The sequence below is a fragment of the Vanessa tameamea genome, chromosome 2, assembly GCF_037043105.1.
Source record: "Vanessa tameamea isolate UH-Manoa-2023 chromosome 2, ilVanTame1 primary haplotype, whole genome shotgun sequence".
Classification (NCBI taxonomy): domain Eukaryota; kingdom Metazoa; phylum Arthropoda; class Insecta; order Lepidoptera; family Nymphalidae; genus Vanessa; species Vanessa tameamea.
In genome coordinates, this window is record NC_087310.1 from 10,009,299 (window position 1) to 10,028,126 (window position 18,828).

At 32.7% G+C, this 18,828-nt stretch overlaps 2 protein-coding genes across 5 annotated transcripts in view; both read left to right on the plus strand.

The window, feature by feature from the left end:
* The window catches only part of LOC113402043 (5'-deoxynucleotidase HDDC2), a 378,551-nt gene that overhangs the window by 186,494 nt on the left and 173,229 nt on the right, over positions 1 to 18,828 (plus strand). The window lies entirely within an intron of this gene.
* Positions 9,380 to 18,814, plus strand: LOC113402050 (keratin-associated protein 4-12-like). 4 transcript variants are annotated; one of them, XR_010309497.1, is made up of 4 exons: positions 9,380 to 9,838; positions 11,768 to 11,908; positions 13,650 to 13,862; positions 14,162 to 14,181. XR_010309497.1 is itself a non-coding variant. In XM_026642168.2 (3 exons), the coding sequence occupies exons 1-3, from the start codon at positions 9,479 to 9,481 to the stop codon at positions 13,797 to 13,799; spliced, it is 651 nt and encodes a 216-aa protein (XP_026497953.1). In that variant the 5' UTR covers positions 9,380 to 9,478; the 3' UTR covers positions 13,800 to 13,867. The 4 variants fall into 4 exon arrangements, 3 of the variants coding, with proteins under 3 accessions (XP_026497953.1, XP_064074371.1, XP_064074344.1); XM_026642168.2 differs by lacking the exon at positions 14,162 to 14,181 and having other exon boundaries at positions 13,650 to 13,867; XM_064218301.1 differs by lacking the exons at positions 11,768 to 11,908; positions 13,650 to 13,862; positions 14,162 to 14,181 and adding exons at positions 10,246 to 10,437; positions 10,659 to 10,795.

Sequence of the window (18,828 nt, forward strand, 5' to 3'; positions counted from 1 at the left end):
TATCATGTTTCCAACTTAAAAAATGACGGACTTCCATACAAACGTTCAACCTCTATTTCACCCCTTTAGGAGTAGTATTTCCAAAATTCCATCCTTAGTGGTTGTCATGATATGTTAGTTTATAAGTGTACAGCCTAAAATATAAGTTTTATGCTTCTAGTTCTAAAAATGACAATACTTTCAACAACTTACAACCTTTCATCCCCATTTTCAACCCTTTACAGCACTTTTTTCCAAATAAAAAGTAGCCTGTCCTTTCTCAGGCTCTAGACTATTTGTATACCAAATGTTATTTAAATCGGTCCAGTAGTTTCGGCGTGAAAGCGAGACAGACAGACAGACAGAGTTACTTTCGCATTTATAATATTAGTATATAGTATGGATTCAAACAAAATAAAATTTATAAACCAACAACCAAATTAACGAACAAACTAAGACACAAAAGTTTACTCTATTCTATAATATATTTATGCAAAGTAATATGTACCTATAATGATTTTTTAACGATAAGATCGTATTAACCGATCTTATTAAATATATTACGGAGACATAATACATTGGTTTTTAAAAATAGTATTGTAACCGCGAGCGTTTTAAATATTATTGTAATATGCGTGCACACGCTTGCAGTCATTCAATATTACAGGCAGCGCCGCTTTTTTTTCAACTGAGTATGCTGTTGGCCCTAATGGCCTATGGACAGCGTCACCGGGCGGGGGCAGCGGCGCAGCCGCGGCTTGTATTGGCTAGGCCGTGACCGACATAACCAGTATAAGTTAAACCCTATTTGATATGATCGACTATATTGCTGAAAGCTCAATTTACATTGGACTTTTAAATTATCAATTTTTTAACTTTGGGGTCACATTAACTGTCAATGATGACATTTTTGCAATAAATATTTAGAAGTATTTTTTTCAAATTGACATATATTTATTATTTGTGAACCGATTTTAATAAAACAACAACAACAACAATGTTACCCCGAGTTAACAACATTATATTAATGAAAACCGCATCCAAATCGGTAAAGTCGTTTCCGAGATTAGCGGTAACAAACGAACAGATAAACAAACATACAGACAAAATTTCTAAAAATCACATTTTTGTGATTTATTGCGTTTTTTGCGCACCGAGTAATATTTTTTCTCAAAAATCTTGGTAAACGCGAGGTTCGATTGTAACGGTTGATAGCGTCGATGTGTTTGAGGTTCAGTGTCGTACCATCAAGTCCAAACTAATTATTTAGGTATAAATCAAAGTATCAATTCATCATCACACAAAATGTGTGTGTGTATGTGGGTGTGTCTTATTGATAATAATTAAGAATGTAACAGATATTCGAAACAAATAAATTCACCAAAAAATATATATATCATGACTAGTTATAAATTAACAAATTTCTAAATTATCTACTGAACTTGGTACACATTTTTAACGATGTTATTTAACTTTAGAATTGAAATATAATTAAATAATTATTAAAAATAAAAAAAACAGCTTATAAAGATGTTCCACATAATATTTTGGCGTAAAAAGTTTATATGGATCATACACGAACAAAAAACAAATTTCTCTCCGCGAGGTTTTGTTATTTGATATATAGCATCATACATCACCTGTGTATTGCGAATTATCATACAAAACACGCTGAGATAACTCGACTGTTGCATATATAACCCATAAAACTATTCACAAAACTGTTGAAAAATCGGAAAAATAAAACCTATCTGATAAAAAAGAAGTAGTTTAAACGTTTGCCCGCCTAGCTTTACACGCCACAGAGCCCGTGATCCTGGTTCAGTCCATCAACTTGTTTATTCAGCCTAAAAATTCTCAGTTACAACCCCGAATCTGGAAGTCGGCCCAGTTTACATGGCCGTGCCTCGGAAAACACGTAAGTACTTCGCCTAAATTATCGTCGTGTTGTATTTGCCTTCTAATCAGATTACGAGACATCATTGTAAATATTAAAATTTGGTATCTTTATGACTATTATAAAATCATGTCTAAATATTTATTTCTAATAATTAATTTTAAAAAGAGGCATTATCTTATAAAGCCTGGCCCCGTGCAAGTCAATTTGAGCATTAAGGATTTCATATTGAACTTTTTATAGCATTTCTATTATTAATCATGGAACCATTCTTTGAAAATAAATGGGATCGGAAATAGGCAATGTAAAACAAAATTTACTTCATTACAGTGACTAAGACTCAATTTTTCTGCTTATTATTTGACAAGTTTCGTACAAATGCAGGCACCTTCGATGTACATTTAACTGAGAAGAACAATTACAACATCATCATAGGGAACTCAGTTGGTAATAATTTTATCGATGGATTGTCACAGATAACTTAAACTACGTCAAGTTCGAAGCAAATACATTAAAAAAAAAAAACTTTTATCCAACCTTATTAGATTACCCATATAACAAAAATGAATAAGAAATAATATTGTACGGTATTTGAATACTGTATAAGTTTTATAGACACTTAATTTAAATTAAGAGTCTAAAGAAGTTATACAGAATTATTTTTAATTATGAATTGCACTTCTTCGTCTCATAAGTTGGGTACTATAGCACCCAATGGACCAATTATTGAACTTTATATTCTTTGTTGAAATATGGTAATCTATTTTGTTCGCTTTTTTTTACTTTAAGAGTATTTTTGTTTCCCATGGGAATCAAAAGATTATTACGATTTTCCTAATCGATTTTTTTTATGGCATCGTTAGGTGGACAGGCAGATGAACACCCCTGACGATGAGTCATCACCACTGCCCATAGAAATCGTCACCGTATGAAATTTTAATAATTTCTTAAATAATCAATGCACCACCAACCTTGGGAACTGAGATGTCTCTTGTACACTAGCTCACTCACCTTTTAAACCGGAACACAACAATACTAAGTATTACTACTGGTTGGTAGAATATAAGATGAATGAAAGAAAACCTACCCAGATAGGGTTCCACAGTCCTTCCACCAAGTAAACTACTTAAGTTACTCAGTAAGTGATTACTCGTTATCTTCATTCTTATTTTAAATAATAATAGTTAGACAAGTATCTTACTTTTTTAACTTATACTTCAGTCGAGTAGTAATTCGGTACCGAGTAAGATTTAGCACTAACGATTTTTATCGATATTCAATATTTAAACTCTAAACAGAAACTGTAATTAATCATAGTAATCCTTGTTAATCTCTTTTTGGTTCGAGTTCATCGAGTAAACGTCCAACGGGAATATACTGTATGGATTTCCTTGTATTTTTAACATCTATTCAATCTAAAACTACGAGTTTAATTTTTTATGCTAAAAATTTATCTTACTTTTTATTAAATTATGTAATTTAATTTTCCTAGTCTTATTGCCTCCGCCGTTGACAGGAGGGCTTTATAAACGTTTTGTTACGGACTGTCTTCATAAACTTGTGAGTTTTGTTTTCTGCAGCTGTTTGTCCATTCATGTCACTTGTGAGCAAATATAAATCACCCTTTAATAATTTGCGCCTCCTTGGCATAAAAAAAAGCCACAAAAAAAACCCTCATTAAGAAATCTAATTAGAGTTTTTATTGAAATACTGTCTAATTCCACAATTCATTTTTTTCTCCAGAAGATTGGAATCGCTATTAAACGGGGAAATGCTGTTAACATTTTTGTTAACGGAATGCTCACCACACACGGTCGTGATTTGCACAGTTTTTTTTTTTCATTTTTATTTGTATATAATTAACGGCTTAGTATAAGCCAAAATAAGGCTTAGTATAAGTATAATATTTAATTGTATAAGCATTAATGAAGAACAAATAAATTATGCAAAAAATAATTTTATATGTTTGTATATTAGTAATATTTACCCTATTGAAGCGAGGTAAAAAAATCAAAATGCCTTGTTAATAAAATACAATAAATTTCATATACCCATGTGATAATCAAAGACTACCAACAAAGTTAAAACATCGGATGTTTAACACGTTTTTTTTATTACATAAACAATCTTCTATAGATTAATTGACCATCGTGTATTAATGTTTTTACTGTCTGTGAATGGATATTAAGATCTGAAAATAATATAGTATTTTATATAGTATTAGAAAGTACATAACATCTTAGTTCCAGTTCAAAGGTCAGTGGCACATAGGCGATGTAGGGAATGAGTAATACTTCTTTCAGCGCAAATCGTTAATAGTCTACTCCTCATCTTATATATTATTATATATCTTATATAATAGCGTCAGTCTTTTTTTGTCCCAGTGATTATGGGACGATGGCTGCATATAGAAAATCGGTTATAGTCTCATTTTAAAGAACTCCAGCCGTAGATCTGCAGAAAATTAAAGAGGTTTCTTGATTGCAATTTATTAAATTGTTACGATTTAGTAAAAAGTTACTGGCCGGTTAGAGAGCGGTACTACGGCTGTTTAAGAAAAAAATAAATAAAAATGTAAACATTCTAACAGAACTAATGTAGTATACATTTGATATTAAAAATTGAATTTAAAAGAGGTTTCATAATTTTCGCGCTAAATGTAGATGGGTGACTTGCAGTTTACAATGAAATGAAATCAAAACGAAACCCGTCATAGATTTCTAACTTCCTAAAAAATCTTTTGAATAAACGCAAGATTTCGCGGGAGACCGACTAGTATATTTTTACCAACCCTTTCAGGTGAATATATAGCTCTTCCAATAAGCAATATATATGTTATCGATGTGTTTTTATCACCCCAAGTTTAGTAATCTTTGAATTCGGTATTCGTCATTTATTCTAAGTCTTCCGCTTCTATACTTGTTTCTCCCTTAAATTAAAATAAAATTAATATTCTGTTTAACAAATATTTTAAAATATCAGTATTATTTCTCTACATCACAGAATGATGTAAGCTATCTAGCAGTTTTACACATTATGATATTATTAATAAATAGAAGTTATGAATTCGTGTAATAAATGAAATGAAAAAACGTTTTGGGTTTAATAAAAATTTGTTTCGACTATTTATCCGATAAAATTAAGTCTATGAAGAACTATGGCTACGTAGACAATATTTTTTTAATAATAAATGCTATCAGAACAAAAAAAACATCACATAAAAACCAAAGGCAATAACATAAATTCATGTTAATGATGCTTCATTACACAGATTCCCCACAAATGCTAATATTTACATAAAAATCCAGCGAAATAACGTAAGCGACAAAAATAGCTCGTTTATACGCGATCTCTAAAAGTGTACTAAATCTCACTTCTATTGACAAATGACGCGTCTTGTTACAATATCGTATCATTTCCCGCGCTCATCGCATTTTATACTCGATACCATTTTGTGTCATTCGATCGTGTGCCTCATTTCATTGTAACGATGACGTGAAATAATGTCAGTCAGTACTTATGGTTCAATATTCTATGCATGCTATTTTGATTCAAACGGCAGTGTGGGAATTGATTTTGATAAATTAAGGACAATGTAGGTGCGTATTAACATTAGAAATGCCGGCATTTGTATTCTATCCAGAAATATAAAAATAATTTTGAGGTTAGGATATCAGTTGCCGTTGATATGTAATTATTATTAGGATCTATAAATTGTAAATCGTAACAGAAAAGGTAACACCACAGACTATAAAATTTTTACAAACAAATAACAGAGTTTAATTTATTCTTGACATTTAAATTTAACCAAACTGGAAGTACAGGGTATACATCCAAACAGAAAAAAAAACATAAATGACAGAGTTAACAATGCTATTTTTTTAAAAATAAATAAACTCTAATGTTTGTTGGTTTGTCCTTTATGAATTCCTAAGCCATTTATCAGGTTGCTTGGAAGTCTGGGGAGATGTTCTGCGGACGGCAGAGCTGGTTCCTAATCCAAAAAATAAGATTTTTCGTCGTTTTAAGTGGACCCTTACTAGAATAAGGATGGGGAGCTGGTGATTAGTAAATAATGAGAACTACTATTAACTTTTTATTTAATTGCTACAATATTAAATGAATTTGACAAACAAATATGAAAAATAAAGCTAAGTAGAGTCACACATTAAAAATCCACAAAGTTTAAGTGTATCCGATAATGTTTGTCAATACTCACGCGATGTTTCCATATTTGTTGATAGAAAGTGCAAAGATACGAATGTCTGCTCCAACGTATAGTGCCGGGATTACGCTAAAAGTATTTTTATTCTTGGGCAAATATCATGCAATACAATAAGCAGCATTACTTTAAAGATTGGCAGTCATCCTTCTCTATATTCACTTACACTGCAAGGAAGTCAGGGGTCGTAAGAATAAATTAAAGAACCTGTACAAGGACTCGTATAATTCAACGGAACTGTGTGTAGTAAGAAGTAATGATATCTGTAATTATATTATACATGAGGAAGTAACTATCTGCTGCGCTTTTTTGGCCAAACTACTGAACCGAATTTGATATAATTTAATATAAAGCCAGTTTGATCCCCAAAGATGGACATAAGCTTTTTTATACCCGACTAGCGACCCGCTCCGGCTTCGCAATGCTGATACAAAATATGCTACAGAATGTCTTACAACGTTCAAAGTTTTTCAGTCATTAGACAATAAAAACCGCTATGTCCCTACGTTTTAAATCAGTAATATCTTCGAATATATTCGTTTCAATTACATGCTGATCTATATTAAATGCACAATGTATTTAAGGTACTTAATTGGATAAGCATTAAATGCTGTAGGTATGCCTTAAAATCGCTTCGAAAATAAGTCATTATTTCTCGTTATTTCAGTAGAGACAGTATAGATATATATCGTTGTAGCCTTTTTTGTGGACCTTTTTAAGGTGTACAATATTGTAGTACATTATTTTGATTTATCTCGTAGGGTTTAGCCAGCATTTGCAAAGTAAGCGCAAAAAAATGTATTTATTTACGACATAACTTTAGAAACCTCTAAAATAATCAGTGTTTCACTACTATATTATGCATATAGTATACATATAAACCTTCCTCTTGAATCACTCTATATATTTAAAAACAATCCATATCAAAATTCGTTGTGTAATTTTAAAGATGAAAGCATACACAGGGACAGACAGCGGTAAACGACTTTGTTTTATACTACATATGTAATGAAGCCTAACACCTTCGAACCCCATAATACGAAACGAAGTCACGGCAGAATAGTAGTCGGGTATATATATATAACGGCGAGCCGGCAATATTGTTTGGTTCGGGGTCATAATCTTCGTCATACATATTCACTAATAATACAACAAATCGATAGCTGTATTATCGTATATTGATTTTTACAATATTTCATTGGCCGCGACCACATCTGTCTTATCCTTCTTGACAACTGACATTTTATGTTTTTCTAACGTAACAAAGAGTGATTGACTTCACTGGCCATCCAGAATCAAATCTCAAAACTAAGAGATTACAATCAAAGTATTTAATTATCTGACGCTGCGACTTATATATATATTTTTTAATGACGTTGTCGTGTCTTTATTTACCAATTTTCCTAGCGATCAGTTGAACGCAAAGAAGTTGATGTGCCGCAGCGCAATCCAGCTGCTAGTTACAACAAAGTGGATCCTATAAAATCTCGCTATGAGAAAATACATGCATGTGCCAATTTTCAGGGTGATTGGTTAAACGGTGTCAAAGTCTATTAATCTCAAACAGATACACGATCATCCATTTTTATGTATATGGAGATGTAGCGTAGAGTGCATGAATTTATAAAAGGATTATGTGCACTTACTCACCAATAAACTGAATTTATAGTCAGGCGAGATAATGTATTTTCTGTTAAAGAGAAGTTCTGTTTTTAATGAAAGAACAGATTAAAAAATAATTCACACAAAATAACACATTTCAAATAAATCAATTCAAAACACGATTAATTGATTACTTTAGTTATCATTTACGATAGGTAAATGAGGTCAAATAAATCTTTCTTTGATTATTTAATTGTTTTTTTTTAAGTAATAGGTAGGCGGACCGGTTAATGGGCCTCCTGATGTTAAAGCCCATATATTGACACTGATAGAAATATTAACCATCCATTACTTAGCTAAATCACCAACCTTGAGAACTAAAATATTATGTCCCTTATGCCTGTAGTTACAATGGCTCACTCACCCTTCAAACCGGAACACGACAATACCAAGTATTACTGCTTGCCGGCAGAATATCTTAATATATTCATGATTTTGAGGATTACCTGATTATCAAACTCACTAATTATTCATAATAAAAAAAGTATTCATAATAAAAATTTGAATTAGATATGAATACATATTTAGATATGTTTTAGGGCATAATCCATGTCATGTCCTGAGGTCACTTTTTTAGGAGAAGACTTTAAACTTCTTTAGTTCAAGTTTGAGCTTATATACCAATATCGCCTTGCTTGGAATAGTCTTGGATCCGTAAATTGAAAATACCAAATTGATACTGAGAGTACCAATTTAATTTTAAAAATAGTTCTTAATTTATTTATAGAAATACAATTAGTAAACTTAATTTTACCAAATAATATTTTTGGTTCAAAAGTAGAAACAAAAATGTCCCTTATTATGAAATGTCTTTAGCATAGTATCCGTAATTCTATCAACATCATTCATAATTCTTTTAATTATTTCCCAATTATTCTAAGATCTATTCTTTTAAATTTGACAAAATATAAATAATAGTATAAATCAACTATTAGTATAGATTTTGATTTTAACGTTTAAATTTAATTTCGTCGATCTAAAGCGTCTAGACGGTTAAATAAGATAATTCGCCAAATATCCTCCGAATGCCACAAACGCGGCTATCTTGAAATCGTGAATTCTCTCCGGAAATGATGAGCAGAAACGGCAAGTAAAAGGCATTAAATCTGTCTGAGGCGTTCGATTTGCATTGAGAAAATTGCATTTTCGAATCGGCGGCGACAAGGAGGCGCCGCCTGCAAATGTTTGCGAATGCTTCCGAGAGCTTTACTTTGGAATTTTGTAACAGCTCTTTAAGATCCTATACCAACTGAAAGTTTATTTCTTATATAAATAAACATCCAATAATATACAGTTTGATTCCATAGAAATTTATATTAAAATACTAGATGTGCCCGCGGATTTATCCGTAGTTATTTCAGTTGGTAACTGCAAGAGTATTATTGTCTACAACCTATAAGGGACCTACCTACCAGTTTGCCTGCCAATTTCAAGTTTTTAGGTGCTATAGTTTCTGAGATTTCATGATTAATCAGCGAGTGGTATTTCGCTTTTATATTTATATAGATTACAAGTTAAAACTTATGATAAATAAAACATAAATAATACTGGCCGATAATTTAAAAAAGATATAAAAATAAGAATCAATTTAAATTTGATTTGACTAGTTTAATTTTATTTTCACCGTAGTATGTTTTATAAATTTCAGTGATATATTTACTAAAAAAAAATTATAACTAAATAAATAATACGACAAAAATTGTAAAACGTTAATATAAATGGCTTATTGTTTCGATGAATTGGAAAATTATGCGGTGACTCCGATGCTCGCAACACCATGTGTTCCTGATCAATGCTGTGAAAGGTCACCTGTATGCTGTGCATCCTTACCACGCTGTCAGAAAGGAGAAATTGTATATGTTGAAAAGCCACAGACAAAATGTTACAAAAAGACAAATGCTACTAACTACAATTGTTGCAGCGAATGTTCAAAACAATCTCGTTCACCCGAACCTTTAAGACGACAAACGTGTTGTTCATCTCAAGAATATTGTCCCACATGTAACAAATGCAATCCCTGCAAATCAATAAAGACAAAATACGTCATCCCTTGCTACCGGTACGAAGATGGTCGAATCGTAAGTTTGTGTTATTATTTTTAGACAACATATCCCCATATACTGATGTATTTATGTAACATAAATGATAACAAATGAACTATGATTTCTGAAACCAACAACGGACTCAGTGATGTTATTTATTCAGTTGTTGGTTTCAGGAACGGTATGTTCCAACGCGTCACGGTAGACTTCCGGTCTCGGCGTACCGTAGAAACGGCTTACAGGATAAAATCTATGGCTACAGAGGCGCAACTCGTTACTTGTGCGCCGGTGACGAAACGAAGGAGTGCTGTGTTTACACTGTCGTTGAACCCATTCGAAGATTATATCCGAAAATTACACAAGAAATGCTGCCTGTTAAAAAGAAAAAAGATAAACGGGCTTAATGTATGTTGAGACGTAACTACAGAAAATACCGCCAACAGGTAAACCCGATGCCCTCAAGTGCATTTAAACGAAATGGAATCCAAGATCAGAATTTTCGAGAGAGCGGAGGAATATCCTACATTCGTAAATCTTGGGAATCAGCGACATGGAGCTACTACCCATTTGCTATACCCGTCAAACCTATGAAGAAACTCTCTGCTACTGTCTCTAAGAAGCGATGACCCATTTTGGTGCGTTAATTAATCAATTTTGTCTATAAAGGACATCTTATGGCAGTGACTAATGAATTTACGAAAGGGTTGTCCTTAATATTAGATTTATGATAGCGCACTGTCCTGTCAAGTGCCTCTTATTCAATATTAAATGAATCATCTAGTAATCGATAGATACTTGAAAATTATTCATAATAGATCAAAGAAAAAAAAAAACTAAGGCTGACTGTAAATTGCAGGTCAACAAATTACCAGTGTCCGCATTCAAGCGAAACGGAATGCAGGATCAGGAGCATTCGAAGCTGTTGGGAACTGTTAACTTTCTGACGCGATGTCCTCGTGATGTGTCTATTGAATGCGAAGTCAACCCGATGCCTATAAAAGTGAAAGATCCAGTGAAAGTGCCACGACATGGTGACTGCACATTGGAATCCTGCTTGTTGAAGAAAAAACCAATCGCTGTTGCCTTAGAGGATATACTAGATGATTGATTGTTACATAACGAAATGAAAATTTCAGGTGAAATTGGAAAATCATTTGTACCCATTAAATTTTAGTTTTCACATGAATAACGCTGCTCAATGTCTACGTTTTGCTTGAATTTCATATAATTATTCAAAGCTGGAATTTATTTTCTAAATACTGGTTTAAACGAACGCTTAAAAAGTGAAAACGTGTATATATTGAGTCCGTAGTCTATAGTTTTTTTTTGTAAGCAATTACATTACACGACCCTCGCGCTACCTATTATTCGTTAACGGTAGGTACAGACGCGTTTAATTAATGCTTGTTTTTGTTCGTTTTGTATGCGTTCACTTATCACTTTCCCCTGATTCAGTTGAAATTTAGTATTGCTGTGGTGTACACTTGGTCTTCCCCTGACATCGTATAAATACGATTAATATTTTTGGCGAGATTATTATTTTATAGGTTATATATATTTTTAACTTATATTACGTTAGCATAGCAATAAACTGTAATATAATTTAACTTTGAAGCGATTTTAATCAATACAGCATTCATCCTTATCCAATTAAGTACCTGCAATACGTTATCCATTTAATATAGATCCTTCACAGCACGTAATTTAAACGAATATTATCGAAAATATTACGGCTTTAAAACGCAGGGACATAGCGGTTTGTATTGTCTTATGACAAAAAAGCTGTGAACGTTGTATATAAAGACATTCTATAGTATATTTAGTATCAGCGTTTCAACTGTGGGAAGCCGGGGCCGGTCGCTGATAAAAATCTGATTATCAGCAGATTATCAGTATCAATGATATATTAGTTTTAGCACCAAATAATTAAAATTAAAATCCAATAATATAATTTAATTGTTACAGGTAAATCAACCAACAGTTCTGATGCGCCGTGCATGTGAAGTTGCTGTCGGCGCACGGCCTCGACGAAAACCTTTTGTAGAGTCCTGCTATAGTGCCGACCCGGACCAACAAATACATCGCTACGTCTCACAAGATGAACGGGTATCTTACAGTTAGTTTCCATAAATATTAGAATAAGAGATCGATTTCTTTATGACAAGTCGAATATTACTCATAATATTATTCTTGCGAAAATATTGATTTAATATCAGAATAAAATGATCGCATTTTATGAAAGATTAATATTCAGAGAAAGGTATATTACCCCGGCACCTGAATTGATTCCCACGCAATATCCTTTGACGAAGCTAGAGCAAAAAGCCGTATAAACGCCGTCTCTATCATCGAAGAGAATTTCAATTTTATTACAAAATCACTTCAGACTTGAAATAGACACTAATATCGATCAAACTTCATTCGAATATCTTTTAATATTAAATGAATAAGTCGTTTAATGAAGATTTTTCCTTCTTCATTAAATGACGATTTATTTTTCTTCATTGATGGTCATAAAGCAAATATATTTCGAGGCACAAAATGGTTTTCACTCGTCTAACCGCTTAAGTATTGATTAAATTCAATTACGAATTCAATGAAAGTCCTCATGTACAATTAAACGAAGTTAATTCAAGTTTTGCTTATCGATTTCATCTGATACATGGTAGTAGTATTTCGAAATTTTGAGATAAGGCATTATCGCTTTTACTTGCTTAGTGTCATCAATCGTTTTGCTTGTCAGACGGCTATGTTTATTCGCCGAACGCGACGGGGTTCAAATGGATTTATTTTCGACTGATGCTAAAGACCCGACCCTTCGTGATTTTGCCTTATTTTCTGGCTGATATAATGTCGGAGCTAACGACGTTTCAAATGTAATACCCTTATAATATGAGACGTTTTATGTTCTCGTTTAACGTTAGGTGATTTTGATTATTTATTCAAATATCATCCCAACCATCTGAATACCTGGTTTTCTTCTACCACTTTTTGTTTGTACCGACAAACTACGGAACCAGATTACTGCTATTGTTTCCTCAAAATTACAATATGCGCTTATTCAAGAAGCGGACAGATACCTCACAACACACTCAAAGGCCCACATTGCGATAGCAGTTTCTGAAAATGTCCATTGGCGACCGTATTCACTTGAGATCAGGTGACCTACCTGCCCGATACCTGCAAATAAAGATTTTAATAAAACGCTATGACTTGTATAACTAATATATGTAAATCACAAAAAGAGATTTAACTTTTAATTTCGACAATTAACGGAAAGCGCAGCAACTGGAAAAACAGCGAGATAGAAATTTCGTCTTTAGATTTTTAATTACAAAGTTAATTAATTTACGTGATTCGAGTCGGAAAACTTCGCATCTTATGCAAATAAGTCGTTTATTTACATTGAATAAAACTAGGTATCTTAAGAATCGTAATATCAATGTGCCGATTCGATTGAAAAAAAAAGATTTCGTTTTAGTACCCACGCTACTCAATTAACACTGAGTCGAAGCAGTTTTTTTATCATAAAGAGGAGGAGGAGAGGAGTTTAACACTGATGTTTATATGTATGTGTATATTATGCAATCATATATTGGATGTGATTTTTTTTTTAGATATCACTACTTAAACTTAATATTTCATCAATATAAGACATGCATATACACAAATAAATACATACATAACCTTTTAAAAAACCTAGAATCAAACTCTGTAGGAATGTCTGTGTGAATCTCTCAAAAAATGCTATGAGCCTTGAGACCCATAAATGTTTGAATTTCTATAAATGCATTACCCATTACAACGTTTCAGTGACTAGGTTAACTATTCTTATGTATATTGTCAGGGTAATTGTTGCTACCACTTCGAGAAAAAGAAAAACGAACCATTTTTCGACGGCACTCATTGTTGCCATTGGAGCCCCCAGTGTGGAGACGGTGTTCGAGCGAATGTTATTTCTACCGGGAGCCCCTGCGCCCATTTCTATTGTTGTTGATAATTGTTATTGTGACATGTCTGGCGGCTGAATAAAGTCGCCATGGTATATTAAATTGATTACGTAAATATTATTTAATTTTTTATTTTATTTTTTTTCCTAATATCGCCGTTTAAAAAATTGTTGTTAAAATGTATTCAATTAATTTTACATATTTTTATCACTTTTGAAAATGTAAAAAATACCGGGGTTAAAACAACTATCAATCAGTCTTAAAAAACTTTTGAACCGATTACGTATTAGGTAAATTTTAGGTAATAAATTATTTAAATTTTTTTTAATTTTACTGATATATATTACTCACTAACATAACTATCATGGATTTATCTTGGTTATGATGATGTAGTCCTGGCCGATTTCAGTCACGACAGCCAATCTCAAGGGAGTCCAACCCGCTACGCAGGACATGAGCAGCATAAAAGTGTACGAAAACACAGAACAACATTCTATACCTTTTCTCATAATCTGATGGAACGGCAAATCTGAGACGACGGAAGAGTTCAGCCGCGGGACGGAATCAGTTTTACGTGCTTTCCGAGGCACTGAAGTACACAATAAACGATGCCAAACTTCGAGCGGTTACTAAGATTTCTTGAAAAGAAAATATTAGATCATTATTTATATGAATGTCAATGCGTTCACAATCCCAACTTTACGAACTATAATTAAACAATAATTTTATGCCATTTTGAGCCTAATGTTAAAATTGTAAAATGTGAGTAAACCTTGCATTACAAAACAAATTATTTTGCACAATAAATAGTAAAATGTAATTGATGAATACAACCTGTTTCCGGCTCAGCAAATAGGTTGTAAAGGTATTGGAGTCTTGGCGGTTTTTAAAATATAATTAAAACTAGCGGTTATCCCTCCCGCTTTGCTTGGTTTTTAACAAAAAAGGCAAAATTAACGGAATTTAAAAAAATCGAGTCGATGGGCTGTGGATACGTTCTGTATTTTTCACGTGATTGCAGTACACAGAAAAAAAAATCATGTGATATAAAGATACTAATTTGACACTGCTCACTAATTCATCATTCAACGAAATTGAAATGCAAATTAATTTTAAACGTTTTCTTTAAATGTTGCTGTTCCAATATATTGTATGATATACAGATGTATGCAGACGTGTTGTATTAAAGATAAATATATTTTTTTAAACGAACCCTAAGTCGTGTGTGTATATTCTCATTAAATGCCTCGTTGATCTAGTGTTTAGTTATGTGAATCTTTGGTTAAGGAAGTTTCGTAAGAGAGATAATAAATATTACATAAGAATATTAGAATATAAAGTATAACAATAACGCACATATTTATAAAATACGTTGCGAATACGTTATTTATGTATTTATACAAATTGTTTTTTACTTGCTGACATTCATAATGAAATATTTTATTTATTATCTCTATAATGACATCAATAATTAAAAACATATTTGTATATATGTCGCAATAAATAATAAAAGCAATTAAATTTATTTATTTGTAAGAATTTTTGTTATTTGATACAATAGCAGAAATATTTTGTTTAAAAATGAAACATAATACTATTGATGAAATCTTTGTTCTCTGAGTATCGTGTTCACGTAAGGCCAATAATAAGCAATGTCTTTTGCAACGCTTGTTCAGATAGAGAAAAGGATTGGCTTTAGTGTCCGGTAGAAGAAAAAAATATGGTGTCGTATTTTTTATATGTTGTGGCTCAAAAAACAATGTTTCTGAAAAAGTTACGAAAACCAACCTATTATCGTAACGTTTATAATTGAATAATAATTTTTAAGAACTTCAAATGTATTCCTCGTCTGTTATGTTTCCCTGCGCGCCAACGGCTTTATAAAAAAAATCTGTAAAGAGTATTTTATTTTTAAATTGACTATTCTACATCCAGTCAGGATTGTTTCAGTCGGTCTCAGTGATTCTCTGATTTTCTTAACGCAATCTGAAACGCGAGTAAAATGAGTACCTAGTGGTAGTGCTGAATACTTTCGGGTTGCAACTGCATGTGCCGGCACGCCTGGGTAAGTGCCGCTTTTCGTCCGGTATGTGCGAGTCTTAGACGGATGGTAAAAAACATAATGATTGAGTAGAACTTGTTTTCTTACTGAGCATCCATGCTCAGGACATGCACCAACTGAACAGGGATGCCCAGGCTTCCCTTCGAATTCTGTGGAGTAGGCAATTTTGCGCTCGTCACTGTTCGGGGCAAGCGGAGCAACTTAAACTCCGTTCACTTTTACCTGGAGACTGCGAAACCGGTCTTGCTCTTCCTACCAACACTCAGATGTCCTCTTCGACTGATACCACTTTATCATTACATGGGATTTTTGTTGGAAGATCCAAACATTGTTGCTGAGTCTGTCGCCGATGTAGTGCTTCAGGGTATGTAACTGTTCATTCCGTATTCTACAGTACCCATCGATGACTTGTTCCATCGCACGACTGGACGCATCAGCGTCTTGTGATGTAAATATCGCATTCTGGAATATAATTCTCTGACTTAAAATTCGTCAATTTTGGTGTTCCACAAGGCTACTCTGTTTCTTCTACATATCAATGACTTGTTGCAAATCAACAAGATTCACTGATATGCAGACGACATTACCATAGATATCTTATGCACCGGCCATCCTAATATTTCTCGGGAATACATCAACCATCAACGAAATCTGGAACAAACTTGTGTCTCAAATCGAGTCTTTGTTAACAAAGTCTCAGACTAGAGCCGGTTAAGCCTAGTCAAATTCAACCCCAAAAAGACATAAAAATGTATTTATCGTATCTCCGCGGTTTGAGAAAATTCCTATTACTGCCATAGCTAATATCGGAATACTAGGCGTTGGTGTTTCGAACCTCATTCAGTTCCGCGGCTAATTGGAAGTTAAAGCCAAATTAGCATCTAAAAAGCTCATGGTATGCTCAGCAAGGTAGGATGGTTCTTCATCTCGGCCCATCGTCTAAAACTATACAAATTCGATCTCAAATGGAGTATTGCTTAACCTCTAGGCATGAATTATCGATGATCAAGCCCTTTCCGACTTGTTTGATCCTTTGGCTTTGTATAGAGATGTTGGATCACTCCGCATCTTCTACCGCATTTTTCACGGGGAATATTTCGACCAATTGCTTGCTTGTTAAATTTTGCCATCGTACATCGCGTCAAAATTCTAAAAAAAGTAAAGAAAAGAACGTACACATTTCTTAAAAGACTGTAACGCACCTGCAAGCCCCCCGGTGTTGCAGATGTTCATAGGCGGTGGTAATCACTTTCCATCAGGAGACCCTTAATGATGTGAACTATTTTATAAACTTCTGCTACTGTATACTAAAGCTTATACAGGAAAATATTAAATTATATATTTCTTATTATTTTTGATATATATGAATGTTAAATCAAAAAGTTGTATGAAGTTTAAATATGAAAGGAAAATCCTTTATTGAGTTATTTATGGCTAGTGTAAGAAGCCAGAAAATTATTACTTTTCTTTTTCAGAGAAAAAAGGGAAGTATATATTTTTTGAAGAAGTTAAATATAATTTCGAGACATCACACTAATATTAAAAAGAGGTAACATTAATTTTTCTGGGGAACTTCGATGAATGACCAATATTAAGCCAATTTAATGACTCAGGTTCGCGAGGCTATTGTACAGAAACGACGTGAGAAACTGACGCACGGAGAGCTCTTTCTATAAGACAACGCGCCCGTTTACTCCAAACATGATGCGAGGCAAGCCCTGAAAGACACGGGGTTTTCAGAGACTGACCACCCTCTATATAGCCCAGACCTGGCACCTAGCGATTTTTTCCACTTTTCTAATTTGAAAAAGGACTTACAGGGATGTAGATTTGCAGATGACAATGAAATGAAAACTGCGATTGATAGTAATTTTGTAGAGAAAGATACCGAATTTTTTTCGTGTGGGTTAAAGGCATTGTATGCGAGATGTGAGAAATGTATTTCACTTGAGGAACATTATATTGAAAAATAATAAAATAGAAACAATATATTTTCTTTTATTACGTACCTTAGGTCGCGGCTGTCCCTCGTAAAAGCATATAAATAAAAAACAAAATGTTAAATTTATGAAATTAGTACCAACTATTGATCCACTCGCGATCTTTCAACGTATATAACTTATCGTTAAAGCACGCGACGACGTCGCGTCGAAAAACTCACACGGACGACTGGTTTAAATAGAAATGGTAACTACTTTAGTTACTTAAGATTTTCTGATGACATTGTATTATTTTCCAAGACTGCATCACAGTTTGAAGAAATTATAAACAATCTTAACAAAAATAAAAGGAAAACAAAAATCTTAACAAAAATAAAAGAAAAACAAAAATCTTAACAAAAATAAAAGGAAAAAAAATGAAAAAATGGACTTAAAAATGAATTGTAAAAGAGGTAGACAACCAGTAAGGTGGTAATCATATTTAAGAAAATTGGTGAAGGCATTTACTCGTTGAGAGTTCTTTAATGATACAAATACTTGATACACAGTCATATTATTTTATTATACTTATTTGAATTACTAATTGAATTTTTTTGGAAAATTATTTTTGGTTCAAATTTAAAGTATTATTTCTGTGAACGTATAAAGATGGGATATAATTGAATATAAACTTAATTATGAAAAATATTATATAAAATAACTAAATTCAACATCATATATATTAATTTATGATAATATAATGAAAATAATTTAATGAAATTGAAAATTATATATTTTAACTGTACTATTTTTTGAAGAAATATATGATTTTAAAAAAAGATACTAAAATAACCAACACAAATTAAAGATAAGATACACCAAAGGCACGTCTGTGAAGATGCAAATATAAGAATAAATAAATAAATAAATTTTGTTACAGAAAATCCTCTGGTCGGAATGCGAAACGGAATTACCAGGAAAACAGAGGATCAAGGAGATTCGCAATAAAACTCCGATAAACTAGAAGCGCAGTGAAATAAAAACTACTTTTCAGTGATTGTACAATCATGCAAATCGGGGCATGGCCGTTTGTTA